Below are 20,175 nucleotides of genomic sequence, written 5' to 3' on the forward strand. Positions count from 1 at the left end.
TAACAGTGACACACAGAATAATTGATAATTATGAACGTTAGCAACTTGGCCAAGTCATTTCTTGCCATGAGCAATGATAGCAAGACCCGGAGAACTGCAGAAGAGCACTGAAGTCCTAGTCAAAACAATGCCACCTGTTTAACCAAGGCTGCTTTGGCTATGAGGTTGGCCCACCTCAAAAACACAGTCACAAATCTAGAAATAAGTGGTACATAAATACATGCAGAGTTCATTACAGTTTGTGGAATCTGTTGGCGCCGCTCTTCCAGGGTCAAAGCACCGAGTGTGTCACAATTACTACGGAAAGTTAAGACACTCTCCACATCTCTCTTCCTCAGCCTACCTCCTTTTCAAACATTACTATAAATGTTGCAATAATCGACAAAAACAGAAAACTCCCCTATATTCATGGTCACAGAGACCGTTTCTAAGGGATTTATGAAGTGGTTGGTGGAGATCACTGTCCCTGTGTGAGCAAACACAATCCTGCCATGTTAAATTCACTCGTTTATATCAATGGATCACGATGTATCTAAGGTAAGAAAGTCTGATCTTGGCTGTAATGACTTTGGAGGACAGTGTTTGTGAGGACAAGGCTGATCATTATGTCAAATGAACGGAAGGCACGAGTTAGGGGGGTCAGGGTTGCACACAATTAAGCACAATCCAACAGTTTTTGCCTTTGTTCCTCCAACATCAGAATGTGATCTTTCCCAGCAGCTACAGAGAGATGATCGCATGTTATAATTCAGGACTCCATAAAAGCAGCTTTTGATCAGTTTAATGTTCACACTGGACAATAAAACTGACATTTATATTATTGTTTTGGTACAAAAATAACTGCCCAGCATTTTAATGTTGAAGTTTCGAGTGTGATTCACACAAAGATAATTTTTTATAGCGGAGTTAAGAAATCTGATGTAACATAAATGTACCATTGCTCTTCGAGCATCTCTCCATTCATTTTCTGATTAATGAAGCTCATTAAAATGGATGATGATATAATTAAGTTGCCATTACTGTTATGTCTATGCACATTTCCAACTCCAAACCATGTGAAATTGATCATTTGTTGGATTCTGTCATTTTCAGGTGAAATGAATTTGTCATTTGAAGTAGTGTGAGTTTTATCTCACACTGAAAAGTCTAAAATTATAAGGGGGGGGGGTTAGACAATTGTCAATAGGGACAATAGCTGAAAGTATAAAAAGATGAAATATAAAGAGCACATTTTCCAGCATAAACTTATTCAAACCTGCAACCTAAATGGAGCGTCCTGACATCAGAGGTGTCACAGTTGAAGGTTGAAACACGACCGCTCTGGAATAAGTTTCTAAGGCTGACGCCTCAAGAGAGAAGGAAGGAAAACCTAAGACAGATTTTTCTGACGGATAAAACGTGAATGCCTGTTGAAGGACCCGATGGATGGATCCGTGCTGGATCACATGAACACAGATCTCAACCTGGTATAGAGTAATGTGCTGATAAATATTCTCTGTGAAATACAACAGTGTCCTTGGTGACAGAATGCTTTTTGTTTTTATTTCATTGTACTTATTTTTGCAAAAATGCCCCTGAAACAGACTCAACTTGATTTAACTTAGTCAAACCTTCATGTATGAGGTTCAATAACATTTCTGATTGCTTAAGAGTGTCGAGTATTTTCGGCCTTGAAGGTTTATTGACGCATTGTCATTTAATAGATGTATGGAAATGTTTGAATGTCACACAGTAAGTGGAATATTGGAAAGGTCTTTATTTGATGGTTCTTTTGTTCTCCTGTGAGTTAAAAAGCAATCCAGTGACAAATGATGAATTGATGTATTTCTGGAATGACCTTTAAATGACATTTTTTCGCCAGTGAATACAAAAGTGAAAAATACAACTAATTACCACTCAACAATGTCACTGTGGCAAGTTCTGTAGCAAAGCAACTTACACGTCATGTTTCCTTGAGAACAGACAAAAGACTTGATTTACTGATGAATGAAAGAAAAATAGACCATAAAACGGCTTTATTTTACTGCTGAAAACACTTTTTTAACTGAGGGAGCAGAGTGGGTATTAAGAAACATCAGGTTTACATAAAAGTGTCCGCACCGCATGATCAATGGCCAACATGGAGGTGGAAGGTTTGCATAATCAGGATTTGTAATTTCTCTCACATACATCAAAGAGGACTCCAGCCTTGTAGTGTGGCAGTATGCAGCAAAGTTTGTCCTCCCTCAACCTCCTGCTGTTGCAGAGGATTTCTTTTTGAGCAAGACAATAAGCCTAAACATGCATCAGAGCTATTTAAAGTCTTAGAAACAGCAACAAGTGTTGCCCGCATGGCTTTCCGTCAGCAGTCACAAGACCTCATCCCCTGTGAACATATTTTGGAACAAATGTGAGAAGGAAAAAAGTCAAATAACATCACAAGACAGTCTCTGGGATGCTCTCGGAGGGAGCTGGAATGTGGCTTTCTAAAGAAGTGGTAGAAAAAAGATGGCTGAGTGTGAGCTTTGATAAAAGCTAACAATGCAGATTTCCGAGCAGGTTTTCGAGACCCAGAGCATTTTGCTTTGGCAGAGGCACAGTGGAAAATTTGATTAGTGACCAGTTGCATGTAATCTGGGGTTTTAAACTCAGTCCATACAGATAGAGATAAAACCTGAAAACACAGTTTATCTCCTCGTGAGCTGTTTATCCACACAAACCGCTGTTTTATCTCTATGAAACTGAGTCTTTTGAGGACACTCACCACAGGAGATGAATTTGACAGCGCGCTGTTTGTCATCATGGTTTTGGTGAGGAAAACAGAGCTTTTTGAATGCATGGAGTCACACAGAGGAGTAAAACAGCCCTGCTGAGAATGGGACTCTAAAAGGCGCTTCAGGGTACTGGCAACCCAGGCATTAGCAGCAGATCTTTGCACAGCAACTTGCAGTTTAACAACTATAGTACATAGTAGTATGTAGCTAGAACAAGGTTTTTTCAAACCTCTCTCTCTCTCTGTATATATATATATATATACTCTACAAAAACATTCAGAAAAGGAAAATGGTGGTGTGGATATTAAAAATGTAAATGCACAATCACATGACAGACCACAGCCTTATGATTATAAGCCTGATAGGCCTCAAAGAGTTCAGGAAAGGAAACGGATAAGGAGAATTATTGTCCGTTAGAGGGCAATTCATTTGTGGTGTGAGGAGAGCCAGTAGAGAACTGAGCAGTGGTGCAACTGAGTTAGCTACACTGGCTAACAGTTGCTAACGTGTTCACAGTCAGAGTAAGAGAAAACTAGAGATGGTTATTTACTCCTGCAGGATAAAAAGTACCAAAAACTGAAACTAATGCCGATCTGAGACACTCTTGGTTATATTACACACTGCATAACAAAGCAAAGCTATGATTTACAGCAGCTGCCAGAGATGTCGGGCCAAGAGAGGGAAAAGAGAAATGAAAGACAAACTACTGGTATTAAATTTGAGAAGAAGATTAAAGTCCAATATGTTGCAAACTATAGCAACAGAGGATGGGGCTTGTTGCAATCCATTTCAAGATCAAAATAAATGTGTGATCACAGAATTTTAGTTTGAACTATATATTTATGATTTAGGAAGATAAAGTGAAATAGGCTTCATTTGCTGATCTGGCAACATTCAACATTGTAATGCAGGGATATTTGTGAGCTGAAAAAGGAAGAAGCATTTCCCAGTTTGGAAGTACTAGCATTTGAGATGTATTTTCATTTTCACATTGATGAAAACATTTCAGACTGAGCACATGTAAATGTTTTATGCAAGTGTTAAACTTTGTCTCTTAAATTATGTGCTTGAAAGGGTTCTTTTTGTCTGTTATTCAAGCCTAACCTCAGTAAAACATGCTTCAGTACAATCATCCATGTTTAAATTTTGATGTGATACCAGAGGGTTTAAAGTCTATGCTTGTAATGGCTTGAAGTGCCCTCATTAATTTGTACTTAGATGGTAACAGCTTCTGGAAATCTGCCTCAAGACATGATGTTCTCCCTCATCCACGGCACCTGTGGAAAACATTTACCTCCACGGCCATGTGCAGAATGAGTCTGACTTATCTTCACTCATATGCAAAGTAAGGTTGAGTTTTCCGCAGTGTGGAGCACCTTTTCCCAAACATTTTTATAATTGTGGTGGTTTCATTTTAGCTTTCAGTGCTTTGCTTGCTACATTCTTCCAAGCTTGCTTCCACATTGCTTACTTGACACCTCCTTTTGCCTCTGCTGTTCATAAAGCATTCAAAGTCCCTCCTTCCATAAATAGAACTGTGGGATTAAAAAAAGACCAAACATGAACAATGTTTAACATAATTCTACTTTGCATTTGAGCTGTCTGTCTGAAAAAGTGGTGTGAGACATGCTTTTGGTATTTACAGTTTCAAGTTATGACCATTCATTGTAGGGGCAAGGCATGTGTTTTTAGACATTTTTCTAATTTTCAAACCCATTTCTAAAAAAACTGTGATACTGGCTGAGAACCAGTATTTATTAACTGTGATCGCCAGGCCCTCAGGCAGCTCCACATTAAACACAGATGCTGTAGTGGACTATGTCGTCCTTCATTGTATCCACAAATGCAAATGTTAAAACTCTGACATGCAATGAAAACATGGACAAAATCCAGATATGCTGTCTCCTTTTCTGGACTTGAGTTAATTTAAGACGACTGAGGTGAGAGGCAAAACTGTCCTGTGGTATAATGATCAATTTCTGATTGATTGTTTGTTGAATGCTGCAGCCTGCTATCGGCTCACACTCCAAAAGCCAGAAGGTGCGATGTCATGGGGTTGCATTAATGTGTAAGACGTCTAACTTTCACATCTGTGAAAGACACCATTGATGTTGACTGATATATTTGGGTTTTGTTGCAACATATGCTGGTATCCAAACAGTGTCTGTTATCAGTGAGAGGATAAATGATCATTTCATGAGTTCTGTTTGAGTTGGAGTCTGCCTCCCTGAGAAAGCTAAGAGGTGAGAAATAAATCATTTGATTTAGGTGCTTTCCTACATTATGAAAAAGGTTACCGTTGGGTTTATTGAATTAAAGCTGGAATGTGTTTGAGATGCAGAACAGGTGCAAGTAGTGAATTTAAAGATTAGGGGAGGTGTATAACTCTTTGAGTGAAAGATCATTTCAAAAAATAATTTTGAGGCAAATTCCCACCCAGAAGCAAAGCGGGGGAGACTTCATCGCTTTCATTTGGAGCAAAATCCATTTTCCTCTTTAACATGTTTGTCTGTATGCAGCAAATTGACCTGCCGTTTGCGATCCATGGTAATTATCTTTAGCTTTTCTGGCAGATAATTGTGCTCCACTGATCCTGCCCTGTCCATTTGAATTACCTTAGACAACATGTCGTAGTCTGGTAGGACTTACAGAAAGAGCTTGACATTTTAAGAAGTGCTCCTAAACAGGTATTTTTCTGAGCATTTTATGAGACGCTTAATAACACTCTCATGGCAGAAGAGCAAGAGAACTATTAGACAGACTGTTAAGAGAGAGGAAATGCTAACCTGGCTCTGTTTTAACTGCTTTATAAGACCTTTTATACCTACTTATGAATCATGTGAAACCTCTAGAAGTTGTTTCTCTCAGTTTACAGGCCTCATACTAAGCCAAAAGCTAGCTGGAAACACAAAGGATTACTTTTTCGTCCAACTTCCTTCCTGTTGCTGAATGTGTTTTTATTTACTTAAAGGGAAAATAGTCACATGTTCTCTGAGAAAGGAGAACATTTCCAGGAAATTTCCATTGATATGCTTCTGTTTTAGCTTTGTTTTTCAACATTTAAATCAAATTTTAACAAATATCAGTAACTTCCTAAAAGATTATTCATAAAACTAAAAAAATTTTTTGTGACTGAACTGAAGCTGTCAGTGCAATACATATAGTGACAAAAGGAAACGGTGACTCATGTTTCCCCTAACATCACACCAGTCTTAAGTAAATATACTTTCACAATGCTGTAAATACAGTAGACCTGCTGTACTGATTCTCAGCATTCTCGCCTGCTGGAGTTGTAAAAAAAAAAGAACCAAAGAGCTGGTTAGAAACCCTGCAGAGCAAAGTCAAGCGTTTTAGTTTGATGTGCCTCAGAACAAGATGTATAGATATGAAAGAGCATCTCGGTTTTTATGTAAGATATAAGGCCATTAATGCATTAGATTTAAAAATGAAGGCAGTGTCTGGCCAACAGGCTGTGAAAGTGTATGCTAGGTGACTTCTGGGAAATCATTAACAGTATGCAAAAAAAACCCTGCACTATATAAGTTTGACTTCTGACGAGTAATGTTAACATTTATTTATAGAAATATACAGTATGACCCTTGAATTCTATAGTTATAAGTCATACTCTGTGCATAATATCAAAGAATAAAATAAAAACTCAAACTCATCAAAAACAACCAGTCAAACACAGAACACTGGGTGGACCATGTCAAGGCCAGAGCTGTATTAAACCAATGTGGAGTCCTGGGGCAAAAATAAGCTGTACAGCCTCTATTGTTTAGGTTCCCAAACTACTTTCTGGTAATTTGATTTGAGTCAAATTCATTTAAGAATATTCTAGACATAAGAAAAATGGTGACATACAGTACTGTGGAAAAGTCAACTAATTTCTTTATATTTTTCCTGCCAAGAAGTCAGACTTTCCTGCATTTTTTGTGGTCTTGAGCAATAATTCTCAAGGCTTTCTGAAAGTTGTCTGCTTTTTGATTCATTTTCACTTGGCATTTCTCAGCATTGTCAGGATTCATTGACACTTTATGTTTTGAAATATGTCTTGTCTCATCATTTCCTGTTTTATTTTGAAATATTAACTTCCCTTCAGTTTCAGGTACCTTGCTCTTCCTCCTGTGTCAAATGTCTGATTGTCTTCCCTGATTCCCAAATGTTTCCACCTGCTCCCCATGGCTCCTCATGTATTCAAATAGTCTGCGTCTCCCTTGTCTCGTGCCAGTGTGTCGCAACAATCAGTTGAGAGTTCTTAATTCTAGCCTTTCCTAGTGTTCCAATAGTGTTTCCCTGGTCTTTCGAAGTTGAGTGTTTCTCCTTCAGAGAGTTTTCTTTTGGTAAAGTTTTTGAATTCAAGTTCTAGTCTAGATTCGTATAATTTCATGTCTGTTTTGGTTTCCTCCATTTTTGGAGTGATCTTTTGTTTGTAACATTTCATAGCATCTCCGATATAGGAGTGATTGCGTATAGCATTTTAACTTCATAGAAATCTCCATTAGAAGGAGAAGATTTTGTTTATTCCGCCTCTTTAGAAAAGTGCTTTAAGGTTAAAGATAATCTTTTAGTATTTCATTGCCCTTGTTTTGTCTGTTCAGGAGACCCATAAGAAGAATAATAAAACGGTCTTATACTGAAAGATCTTGCATCTGTGTCCCGTGTCCTGACGGTTTCTGACAAGCATGGTGTGCTGGGTACCCTTCGAAATTTGAGGAAACTGGACAAGTTGAGAACAAAAGAAAAAAAGGCTGGCCTAAAAAAACAATATATCTGCAGCAGATGAATAATATCTGAAAATGATGTTGATAAGAACTGGGAAAATATCCAGTAAAGACCGGAACCTTCAGCTTATCCATCTACTGTTCACTGAAGCCTGATCAGAAATGGTCTCCATGGAAGGGCGGCTGTCAAGGATCCATTCTTAAGGAAGGGAAACAGGGAGAAAAGGCTGAGCTATGCCAAATGACACAAGAAGGGGACTGAAAATCAGTGGCAACAGGTCTTATGGAGGGATGAATCCTCCAGCGCTCGGACCTCAACGTTACTGAAACAGTGGTGGATCATCTTAATGGAGAACAGAAAAAAAGGCAGCCAACACCTACAGAAGAGCTTTGGAAGGTCCTTTAGGAAGCCTACAGAACTATTCCTGAAGACTACTTAAAGTAATGACAAGAAAAGCTCATCCAAGAGGGTTCAGACTGCGTTGAAGAATAAAAGAACACATCCCTAACATTGACTTACAAATTTGTTAGAATTGAACCAATTCTCTGTTTTTTTTGTTTTTTTTTTTCATTTACGTGCGCACCTTTCAATACATCACTGAACCTCTCCTTTTTCCTGGCAACATGCAAAGGCAACACAAAGAAATGAGTGGTGACTCAGGACTTTTTCACAGTACCGTATACATTCAAGAGAAATGATACACATACTATAAAGGTCAGTTCATTAGTCACGGCTACTTGGGCACTCTGAAAAGGACACTGCGGTCGTACAAAAAAACACCCTGATGTAAAAGCATTTTAGTGGCTTATATGGGTCTTCTACAGATGTAATGTTGGCACAAACTTATAAATCCTATAGAGAGAAAGTCAGGGAGCATGTATGCATATAAAAAGACATGAACTTTAAAGAGGGTTTTCTTTTTATCGGTGACTGCAGTTGTTCTTAAGCAGGTAGATTTTATTATGATCACAATGACGATGGTCCCCGGCTAATTCTGTAGATGGGGTTTTAATTAAAACATTTTCTCTTCCTTTTGAAGTTTGTTCGGTGCAGGAATCTAACCAAACATGATAAAACATATTATTGTTTTTTGTCATTCACAGCTCTAATAAGGCTCCGAGAATTGTCTTTGCTGATCGTGGCGACAGTTTCTTTTTAATCATTGTTCATAGATAAATAGTTAAAGGGTGTATTTCAAGCCAAACCGTGAGCTTTTATGACACCGACCAAGCGGCTTTGTTGCCTAAACCTTTCCACACAGTGAGTGAGGGTGAAAACGATGGTCTCACACAGGATTCACATGGGATTTAAATGTAAGACAAAATGACTAAATCAAACAAGCCAAGAGCAGGTCAAATCACCAAAGCCACTTGAGCACCCTAACAAATTCAGAAAATATCCATTAGTGACGAGAGACAACAAAGAAATTTGAATGCTATTACATTTTTGAAAACTCATTTCCACAGAACATATGGTCCTGGGCTTCTGTTGCCCGGTTCACCCAACTGGTAATTCAACCTTGATCAAAGCAGGCAGCACAGAAATGAACTGTGTATGTCAGTGTGATGCACCTCTGGGTGAACATGAAGAAAGGTGATCTGCATCACTGTATAACACTTAGTGCCTCAGTAGACATTGTAACGCTTTATAAAACAGTACTGTATCTTTATATAACATATAATTCTATGTAGTTAATCCATTTTATGTAGTTTTTTGTATCTTCTTCTGCATACTTATTTGTTCTTTACTGATTGTGGTGTATTTGGTCTTTCCCTCTGCAATAATTATTTCCCTATTAAAGGATTAATAAAACATTATTCTATTCTAAAAAAAATAATGTGCTGCCTTAGGTATTGTTGAAAGGGAGATGATTTTCAAATTCCTAATTAAAACCTGTGTGGGCGTTCAATCTGTGCTGGCTAGTTCAGGATGATCCTCTCTGTTATTTCAGGTGTTGCAAAAAGGGCAAAGACGGGTCATATAGTCATAAATAAATGAGGAACCCTTTAAATAATGACTTAGTTTGATAACTGTTTGATTGGGTCTGGAGCCTTTCTGTATTCTCCTTGTGCATGCGTTGTTTTTTTTCAAGGTACTCTTGCTTCTGCCCACAGTCCAAAAACCTGCATGTTAGGTTAACTGATGATTCTTAATGGACCCCAGGAGTGAGTGTGGACATGCATTTCTCTGTGGTGGCTCTGTGATGGACTGGTGACCCGTCCAGGCTGTGCCCTTCCTTTTGTGCAGTGGCAGCTGGGATAGACTCCATTATGTGGGCATAGATATTGGATGAATAAATAAACTGGACACTAGTTTGTGCTGCTCAGTTGTTGGCTTGGAGCGAATCATGAGCAAATTTTGCACAACAGATCCCTCTCTATTCTCCAGTAATTCAGCTACCACATAGTTCTCAATGCAGAGTTATTCAGATACTGACGATTCATTAATTATCAGGTCATTACTGATTCATTCCTCCTTGCCTGTTTCTACATTTTCTCTAATTCAAATGAGAATGCATATTTAATTGTCCTGTACATTTTCTCTTACATTTTATTATGCAAATGACAAGACACTGATAAGAACGCATTACCCGTGCTTCACGCAGTCTCTTTTTCGTCTTAGCAATATCATTATTTATCTTCACAAAAATACACATTAGAGCAAAAAATCTGAGGGCGATATCAAATACATACTAGAAAGAACCACGGAGTGACACCACAAATCAAGACAACAATCATCTGCTGCATCAACACACAATATTCATATGTAGATATATTAATGGATCTCACATCTGCCATGTGTGTGTGTCTGTTTATGTGCGTTTCCATGCCTCTCGAGATGTGTTGCTTCAATTGTGGATACAGCAGCTTGTGAGGCTGGGATAAATGAACAACAATGGAATCATGTTGTAACAAAACCAAAACACTGTCAACCACGGATACGAATGACCTCACAATCCACAAAAAGTGTCGTTTGTCCAGGTTTTGATTAGACTCTGGGTGAAAAAGCTGTCCCTGAGTGTTTTATGCCACACTGTCCAGTGACTGCAGTTGGAAACAAAGAGAAGTGGGCTGTAACATTGGTCTCATGATAGATAAACAGTAATTCTTCTAAAATACAACATTTTCAACAAACATGTTCCAAAAAAAACCGGTGAGAATCTGTTCACTTACGACTTACGGGCACATTCCAGTCAAAAGCAAACTCTACAGAGAAGAAGAGTACAACTTTGTACAACAGTCTGCAGTTTGTTATTATAGTTGCAACAGCTTTTAAATGTGGTACCGTGTTAAGGTTTAAAAGTTGTAACTAATGCTTTAAAAATAGTTATTATGCTTTACTTGTACTTTACACACAATAGAGAGATCACTTGTGGTCAAAGATGAAAACTATGTCTCACTGGTTTGGCAGACAGGCAAGTCGAAGGTGATTTAACCATTACAGTCACAAACTTAAACACGAATATTTTTGAAAACTGTATACTCGTTTGCTGATTAAAATAAAAAAAAGCTGGAAACCACAACATGTAGGTTAAAAACATTTACAGCTGCTTTAAAAAAAAACCAGAACAGCTCCCAACTTATCTATTTCACATCAGTGAAATAACCATTATTCAGGCCAGTGGATACAAATCCTAAGCCCTTGTAATAAGTTCTTCATTAGATTACTGATAATAGTCTCGCTGCAGATCACATCTGTTCAGACAGGCGACGCCACGATGTGCACTGGTAAAACAACCCATCAAACAAAGGAGACATCTACACAGTGGAATTAATTCCATCATGCACTGAGCGTGCAAATGTTTGTCCACAACATATCTGCACGGCAGCATTGTCACTGACCAGCATGACACTGGATGTAGCCCATGGTTTATAAAGGTTGATCAAAGAACCACACCTTCATCAAAGGTGGATTTTGATGATCCTGTTTCAGGCTCTTGTGTGTGTGTGTGTGTGTGTGTGTGTACCATAAGTTTCTAACTCACTTTGATGAATAAAGCTGGAGAACCTGACTTCACAGGCATCCACACGAGCTACATCGATTTGAGGAAAGCAGCAAAACATTTACGTGTGCACTTTATATATGAAAAGATATCTGATCAGATGACAGTAATACGACAGCTGGGGTCATTTGCTGTGCTGGAGCCATCCGTTTTGACAACCGTGACCTTTGATGAGTGCTGGGAGCTGTGCAGAGCATTGCGGCGGCAAAGGCGCTCGCGGTAATTCTGGGCAAAGATGAGCAACATGAGCGGGTTGATGCAGCTATGCGAGTAGCTGAGGCAGATGCTGATGTTGTAGACATAGACAAAAGCAATCGTTGGCATGTTGTTGCTCAGGTTGACCACCTGAATGACGTGGTAGGGTGACCAGCAAACCAGGAACAAAGCGATGACCATTAGGACCATTTTGGTGGCTCTCTTAGCCCACACCGACTGCTTTCGTTTGACCCGACGGATGGAGCTGAACACGTGATAGAGGGTGAGTGTGTAGAAGGTGCTGATGATGATGAGAGGGATGATAAACCCAATGATAGACTGGTAGAGAGTGTACCAGTACATGTCCTCAGGCCCATCCAAGTACATCATGCACACCTCTAAATGCTGCCTGCGAGCAACCTTGGCATACATCATAACGGGTATGGTGAGGAGGAAGCTGCCAAGCCACACCAGCATGTTGATGACGATGGTCCACTGCACTGTTCTCTTCTCCGAGCTGGGATGCACAATAGCTATATACCTAAGAGGAAAAATAGATATGTTTACAGTTTGACAGCAGTCTGTAACACAAATGACAAAAGAAGCTTTCTTCAAGAGCGTGTTAAAAAACATTAGTTTTGCTTAAGAGGCAATTTTTATCCCAGACAAGTTCAGGGAATCAAATCAGGACAGGGGGTGGTGATGAAACCAAAGATGGTATTAGCTTCTCAGAAAAAGTGATGAATGAGAAATTTTGATCATTCAGACAGAGTGCGTCAGCACATTTGCATTCAGTTTCTATTCGGTTTCAGTGTGAGGAGCCAGAACACGTTCACTTTGCCATTACTTTGACCCCAAGTGACATTTAAGCGGAGCGAATTACATATTTCCAGTTGCTGTTTACATTTTCATGTTATTGAGTCTGCTCAGATTTTTCATGCCCCCCCCCTAACTCTGAATGATCTTAACTATAAAATTCTGCTCACTAACAACAGTAGCTTTAGTGAGGTCACTTTAACTCTAATGACTGAATCATAAAGTGCAGATCCAGCCTCTCAAGAGATGATGTGTAGCCTCAGATCATCCATCCATTTTCTATACCGTCAATCCGGTAATTGGGTAGCGGGTGGGCTGGAGCCTATCCCAGCAGTCATCGGGCGAAAGGCGGGGTACACCCTGGACAGGTCGCCAGTCCATCACAGGGCCACACATAGAGACAAACGAGACAAACAACCATCCACACTCTCACTCATAGCCTCAGATCAGCCAAGTAAAATACTGGTAATAACAAAAAAAACACATACTGTAAGGACACATATTTTATGAGCCTCACACGGCACTGAATGTCTAATTGTCCATCTTTGTTTATTCCTCTACAACCGTCATTGTTTATACAGTGGAAGAATGAGATTGGGGGGGGCGGACAAGATATTTCTGTGGTGTAATGAAAAGCAGCGTTATAGCATCATCAGTATTTTTTATATTTTTTCCTGAGCACTTATTAGACACATCAAACAACCCACAGCATATGGACGCACTGAATATGTAAAGATTCTCTTCAGCTGATGTTTGTATACTCAGGTGAACAGGGAATTGGAGACAAAGAATCATGTTAATGTCCATAAAACTGCCATGAAATAACATTATACTTTAGCTACCCTGAGAATAGGAACTGGATGAAAAAATAAGATTTCTTTTGTTGGATACAACAGTTTCTTTGTCCGCAGGATCAGCTGAAAACAGAGAGAAAGCACTAAAACATCAGATTGTGATGTACCTACAAACAGATCGGGAAAATATATACATCTTTGGGCAGATATGCATTTTTAAAAGGAAGAACTTAATAGAATCTAAACAGGAAATTCACTTAAACACTGTGACTTAATTCCTGGCTCCTCAACTCAAACAAACAACTGCAAGGAAATGCAATTTTGACTTTATAAGACTCGTGGCTTACATCGAACAGTCTAATGACAATAGCTTAATCCAATTTAGATGGTAAATGCCATTTTAACCCAGCCATGTGAGAGGTGTTACACTCTTTCACTCCCTAAAACACTTATTGTGTTCTTTTGAATTAAGGGGACACATCCTGTACTTTTTGTTAGCCGTTGGTCATGATTATACTTTTCTCCTTTGAACATGAGATTACAGGCTGTTCTCAAAGTGATGGAGTCTAATTTACACCTTTGTACCTTTTCAGAAACAATAAAAGTGAGATTATTTGATTTGATGTCAAGCTTCTTAACTCCAGAGCACAACTGTCAAAATGATAATAATAGAAAGTATAAGTAAGCAGCTATTTGTGTTGCTCACTACGACACAAATAGCTGCTCTAATGACCCTATAGAAATGTACTATATATATATGGCATTACATCTTTGAGGGAAGCGCTTGCCCCAGATGTTCTCCTCAAATGGAGATGCTTATCAGTTCAAATTGGTGCAAGGACTCATTTAATAGTCCTTAATGTGTTCAGATCATAAATATGACACGTACATAATTCATGCAGGGAACACTGCGTTCTCGTGGGATTACATAGATGTTACACCATTATACAATATTATATTACAATATATATATTATAATATAATATATTACACCATTATATGCCATTTATATATATATGCCATTTTTTATGGACTCCTTTAAAAGAATGGTGCCTTTACCAACATCCAGTGAAGATTTATGTTTGCAAACTATAACTTTAAAAAGCCAGCAATTCTTTAAAAAACCCATTAAGAAGCTTTATCAACAAGAGAAAATAAGAAGTTCACCGTATCTATTAGGTTGTTGTTCGTTGTTATTACCATAATTTCATGCAGATGTTTTCTTTTATAAATGTTTTCAAAAACTGACACCAAATCTGTCAACACTTACCGATCAATGCACAGCACAGTAACAATCCCCACCGTGGTGAACTGGTTGCTGACATCCACCACCACAACCGCCTTACACATAAAGTTTCCGAACACCCACTGTCTGTCTCTGACCAGCTGGTGAATGTTGAAGGGCATCACCAGCAAGAACAGCATGTCGGCTATCGCCAGGTTCAGCACGTAGATGTCCGAGACCATTTTCTTCTTGCATGCCGCCACCGCGTAGATCACCAGTCCATTGGCTATAACTCCAACAGAACACAAGATTCCGTAAATTGAGGGGAATATATGCATGAAAGTGGTGATGTCGATGGGACTGTAAGGTGGCGGGGTTGAGATCTGACATAGCCCCTCGGTAAAGTTGTACGTTTGGTTGTCTTTGCAAAATATTTCCGTGTCATTCATCTTTGGACGCTCTTGAAAGTCGAACCGGTTTGGTTGGGATCAGGGCGCGCACCGATGCGCTCTCCAGCCGGCGTCTGGTCTTCAAACTAGGGGGAAAAAAAACTTGTGCTTTCCCTATAAGTGCGTATCCACAGGTCCTAAACCTGGACCAGAGTTCTTCAGACACACTATATATATATATATACTGAAAACAAACAAAGAAAAAAAGAGTCCAATCAAGGCTATCTACATAGGCAATGTAGTCTCACTAACCATGATAATCTCAGCAAACTATTTACCGTGCGCATCTGCTGCGGCTCTACCAAACACTCTGCAGACACTATTCCCTCCCTTCAAAGATCATTCGTTGGATTGCATAACAGAGTAAGCAAATGAGAAGAAGGCTCTTTGACCTGTCATCAAGTCTTGGCTTAAAATCCTTCAAATAAGGAGGACAGTAAACACACAATTTGGACATCCATCCTGAGTCAGCTTTCAGTTTAAGTTAACTAAAAAAAAGAGAAAAAGATGAACTTCTTGATCCTGGAAGTGAAGTTCATTCAGTTTTATGAAGAAAAAAAAAGGATGACAAAGGCTTTCTTGTTGACTAAATGGTAGATTTGTTAGGGCTAAAGTTACTTCTCTCAGATTACTGTAAATAGATCCAGCCACTGAACAGATGAATTGGAAACTGATCAAAGGGACCCGCATACGTTTGACCCTTTTGTTTCACTTCATTTTGGAAGAAAATACTTTGTTTTAACCTACAACACTCTTGGATCCTTCTTTGTTTTCTCTCTATTAAGTGTCCTTTCAGCTTTGATCAAATAAACTACCTCTGCTGTGATACCAAAGGGCACAGCCTTAAAAGACAGGAGCATATCTGAAGCTGCTCGGCAGAGGAACTCTGCCACAGGTCAGTGGGAATATATAAATTTCCTCATGCTGACCTGCAGGTCCTGTTTGTTCACCCCCTGCAGCAGAACTTATCTGCTCCAACCACTGTTCAGAGTGTGCTGTGATATGATTATTTTCAAACACGCTTTGATATGAAATATACTACACTTTTGCTCAGTATAAAACAACGTTTTGAACAGCCCTGCCTTAAGAATGAAATCTCAGATTTATAATGTATCATCTCGAGCTCCCATCACTGTTCTCCAGGGATTGCAAGAATTTTAATGGGCATCCTCAAGAATGGAAAAAACATGCAAACAAGAAAACCAGTGGAAGTCACTGGCTTCCTGAGTCCAGTCAAAGAACTAATTAGTTTCTTGTATTTGGTAGTTCAGAGTGCACAATAGTGTCCACAGCTTTTGGAAACACTTTCTTAATTTCTCTGGCTTCTTCTCATACTGCATTGTGTCAAATTCTTTTGTAACTTTAAGAACTTTTTAGTTACACTCATGTTTCCCTGATGATGGATTCTAAACACTTTTATGATCCATGTTTTCTTTGGTCTACCTCCATGAAAATGTAAAACTTTAGGCTGATTTATCATCAAATCAAAAGTCATGGTCATCTCACTGGAGTGGCTGATTGAACGATCAGGGCCAAGACTTTCGCATCTTTCATCTTCACTATTTTGGCTTTGAAACTAGAGGGACCAGCAAGCAGTTCTTGCTCAGTAAGAGTAGTCAGTGTTCAGTGCAGATACTGATGCTATTGGGGCAAAGCGAGGCAAATTTATTTATATGGCATAATTCGACAACTAGCTGAATCAAAGTGCTTTACATCTCAGTTAAAAAAATTAAAGTAAAACATTAATCATTTAATTAAGTGAAGCTGTAAACAGGGAGGTCTCAAAGTTTGATTTAAAAGAAGCAAAACAAAACAGTTTGTCCCATATTTTGTATATGGTCCATAAAAACTGGAAGCAGCTTCTCCGTGTTTAGTTCTAAGCCAATTTAATCTGTTTGTTAAGGAAATTCTGGATCATCCGGTTGATTATTTGTCATTTTCTTCAGAGCAAACACCTGATGGGAGAGATTTATTGACAATGTTTAGCAACTGGAAACATTTAAAAAAAGAAAAAAAGTTAAAGATAATTAAAGGTCTCATGTGCTTTGTTTTGTTTTCAAGGTGCAGTAGAGCCATAATGGTAAAGAATATTAATACACAACTCCACTATGAAGGAACTTGACGGGTTGCCAAAAACATGCAATGTTGCACTCCACTGACAGCAGGTTCAGCCTTTGCTGGTGAACATTAAGTATTTGCTGTCAGATTCCCACACAGTAAAGACTTAAGTGCTTCAAAAAATGTGTCGTAATTAGAGTCAGAGAGTAAAGTCAGTATTTATCTCAAATTACGGTTCTGTTAGATAATGAACCCAATGTTCCCTTTCTGCAAAAGCTGAAGGTACTGAAGTAAACTGAGAGTAATGATTTATCAATACTTCTTCTTGTTACAGATATCTCTTTAGCAGAGCTTGTTTCCTTCCTTCAACAGCTGCCTCTGTGACTGCTGATGTGAAACGGGGTTCGTAGGGACTCACCTCCCATCTGCTCAGTGGCCAACAGTCGATGCTTGCCCTGGGCACCTCCTGAGTGTGCACCTGTGTTAATGTGAAGAAGCGCACTACTTGAAAAGAGCATCAGTGCTCAATCAAACTCGAAACATGGCTCTAAATGAGAAACGTGATGAGCCCAAAGACACATCTTCATAGAAGAATAATTCAAATTAAAGATGTCTTTGTGAAAGGTTTCAAAGAAACAAACAAAAAAAAGCCTTCAGAGCAGGTCATTGCTGCGATTTACAACAAAATATTAGCAATAGTGCCAATAACTGTTCAGTACTATGTAATTTATACAAGTTCTCCAATCGAAATTACGACACAGGTTGTTTATTCACACCCTTAAAGGGGAACTCCGTTATTTTTAAAATACTAATAATTTAAAATTTGAAATAAGTTTATCTACTCACGAGAACAGTTTGCCGAAAGTCGGCGTCCTTCAGAAGCTATTTAGATAACTCACGATCCATATAACGGAGTGAACGGGGCAAAGATGATGCAGCCTCTAAATAAGGCATTATCTGTCTTTATTTCACCAATACTTTAAGAAGAATGAATGAACGAACGCGTACTATTGCTCTGTTAGCTCATAGGTGCTGTTATGTGGCTACTTGCAGCTATAGGAGACCTAATGGAGGGAATTCTACACACACCTCTACTGGGACCACTTCATCCACACGCATGGCTGCAGCACAGCTCATTCACTCTGGTAAGAACGTCCATCTTACTCAAAGTCGTCGTTCACATTGTCAACATTTGATAAATATCCTGCCCTGTTGCACAAAACTAGCAGTAGCAAACTCCGTGTGAAGTTAGCTGACTGTCATAGAGCAAGGAGTAAATAAACTGTGCTCCAGGGGGGCGTGTGGATGAAGTGGTCCCAGTACAGGTGTGTGTAGAAATCCCTCCTTAGCTCTCCTATAGCCACAAGTAGCCACATAACAGCACCTATGAGCTAACAGAGCTATAGTACACGTTTGTTCATTCATTCTTCTTAAAGTATTGGAGAAATAAAGACAGATAATGCCTTATTCAGAGGCTGCATCGTCTTTGCCCTGTTCACTCCGTTATATAGATTGCGAGTTATCAAAATAGCTTCCGAAGGACAACGACTTTCGCCAAACTGTTCTCGGTGAGTAGATAAACTTATTTCATGCCAGAAATAAGGTCAAGGTTTAAAAATATGGGTCTTCCTGTTTAAGTCGGACTCATAAAGGTGTCCTGTAAAGTACCGCCCTGTGTGAGTGACAAGTGGGAAATCCCATTTATAATTGGAGCAGACGTAATTCTCGTTTCTTCCTTCAACTAACCACATGTTTCTCATAAGGAGGCAAGAAGGTGCTCTTTCAATTATTCACATGTCAAGACTTGAGTTTAAAACCAACAACTGTTTCTTCGCTTCTATGTTAGAGGTCAATCTAACACAAATACTAGGACATTTTGGATTGCATGGACCAACAATCCGTGGCTTGTATTTTGAAGGGGGACAGTGTCGTTAATTTGGAATGCCAATAAAACATGTCGCCAATGTTGCACTGTTCCAGTTTCCAAAGAGATTAGTGTTGCGATCACTTTAATATTTAGAATTCTGAGTTATCCGTATAGTGAGACATGCGAAGACATCTCTAATAAGAACGAACAAAACATTGTCCCTCCACAATCCAGTCAATAGCAACTCTTAAACTCCCTGTCATCCAGTGTTAGAATAATGCCTCGTAGGTCTTTTAATTTTTTTCTCCTCTGCTTAAGAAACTCCTCCTCATCAGTTTTTTGCCTTTAGAACTCCCCTACAGGATATGATATTTCAAACTTATCTTTACTTGCATCTTAGTCTTAAACTTTTGATTCTTTTTTAGGCTTTCATAACTTGGGGCAACTCTTAATATTAGGAAGAACTATGGCTATGCCCATGGTCAGCTTAATTGGAAATCACCTACAGTACTGTATGTTAGTTCTCATTAACGCGATAATGCTCACACATCACTGGCCTGAGGTGGGTCATAAAAGCTGGAACAGATCAGATTATGGTCACAATATGGTTGTATAATGAATAAAAGCAAACATAACACAACACAATTGCATCAGTGGGACCTTAAAGTGATCAGCATATGGAAACACAAAACTGTCCTCACAACTAATCAGGTCAATTTTTACTGTTATAATTCAACTCCAGGCAGTCTGAGTACTATGAAGTATCTTTAGGGTTACAAGCCATGGGACAAAGGTACTTAAATCTCTAAATCTTGCTTAGGTGAGTTACAGTTTTCACACAGCAGTTAATATGGACTGCCTCTGGTGTTGGGAACAATGTTAGGATGATACTGTCGGTACAATACTGGGGTAATAGTGGTAGCAGCAGTGAGCTTGTTGTCAGTAGTAGTGTTCATTGTTTTGAGCAATTGTCCGAAAAAGGCAAGTTACATAAGAAGGTGCTGTCATTGGTCAGGTGTCATCCTACAGAAAGATTATCACTGAAAACATTGGGAGAAAAAGATAGATGTTAAGTTGGGCTGATGGGAAAAAAATGGAAGTGGTCTCACATTTTTGACTGGTGGTGTATATCTGGGAATATTCCTCAAAGAGTAACCCAGAGAGTATGTTCGAATTGGTGTGGCTTTGATAAAAAGTCAACTTTAAAGAAGAAGTTTAAAAGACTCTAAATGTTTTTTAGATGTATTACTGCCTGATACTTAAAGGACAAAGGATGCAAACAGATGCATG

The 20,175-nt window shown here is 38.9% G+C and overlaps 1 protein-coding gene across 1 annotated transcript; it reads right to left on the minus strand.

Moving 5' to 3' along the window:
* Nucleotides 1-11,577: 11,577 nt before the first annotated feature.
* mchr2b (melanin concentrating hormone receptor 2b) lies at nucleotides 11,578-14,960 on the minus strand. The gene is made up of 2 exons (XM_072396462.1): nucleotides 14,557-14,960; nucleotides 11,578-12,217 (listed from the first exon to the last, which is right to left on the minus strand). The coding sequence occupies exons 1-2, from the start codon at nucleotides 14,958-14,960 to the stop codon at nucleotides 11,578-11,580; spliced, it is 1,044 nt and encodes a 347-aa protein (XP_072252563.1).
* Nucleotides 14,961-20,175: the final 5,215 nt, after the last annotated feature.

The sequence above is a fragment of the Leuresthes tenuis genome, unplaced genomic scaffold, assembly GCF_036924035.1.
Source record: "Leuresthes tenuis unplaced genomic scaffold, fLeuTen1.0.hap1 SCAF_11, whole genome shotgun sequence".
Classification (NCBI taxonomy): domain Eukaryota; kingdom Metazoa; phylum Chordata; class Actinopteri; order Atheriniformes; family Atherinopsidae; genus Leuresthes; species Leuresthes tenuis.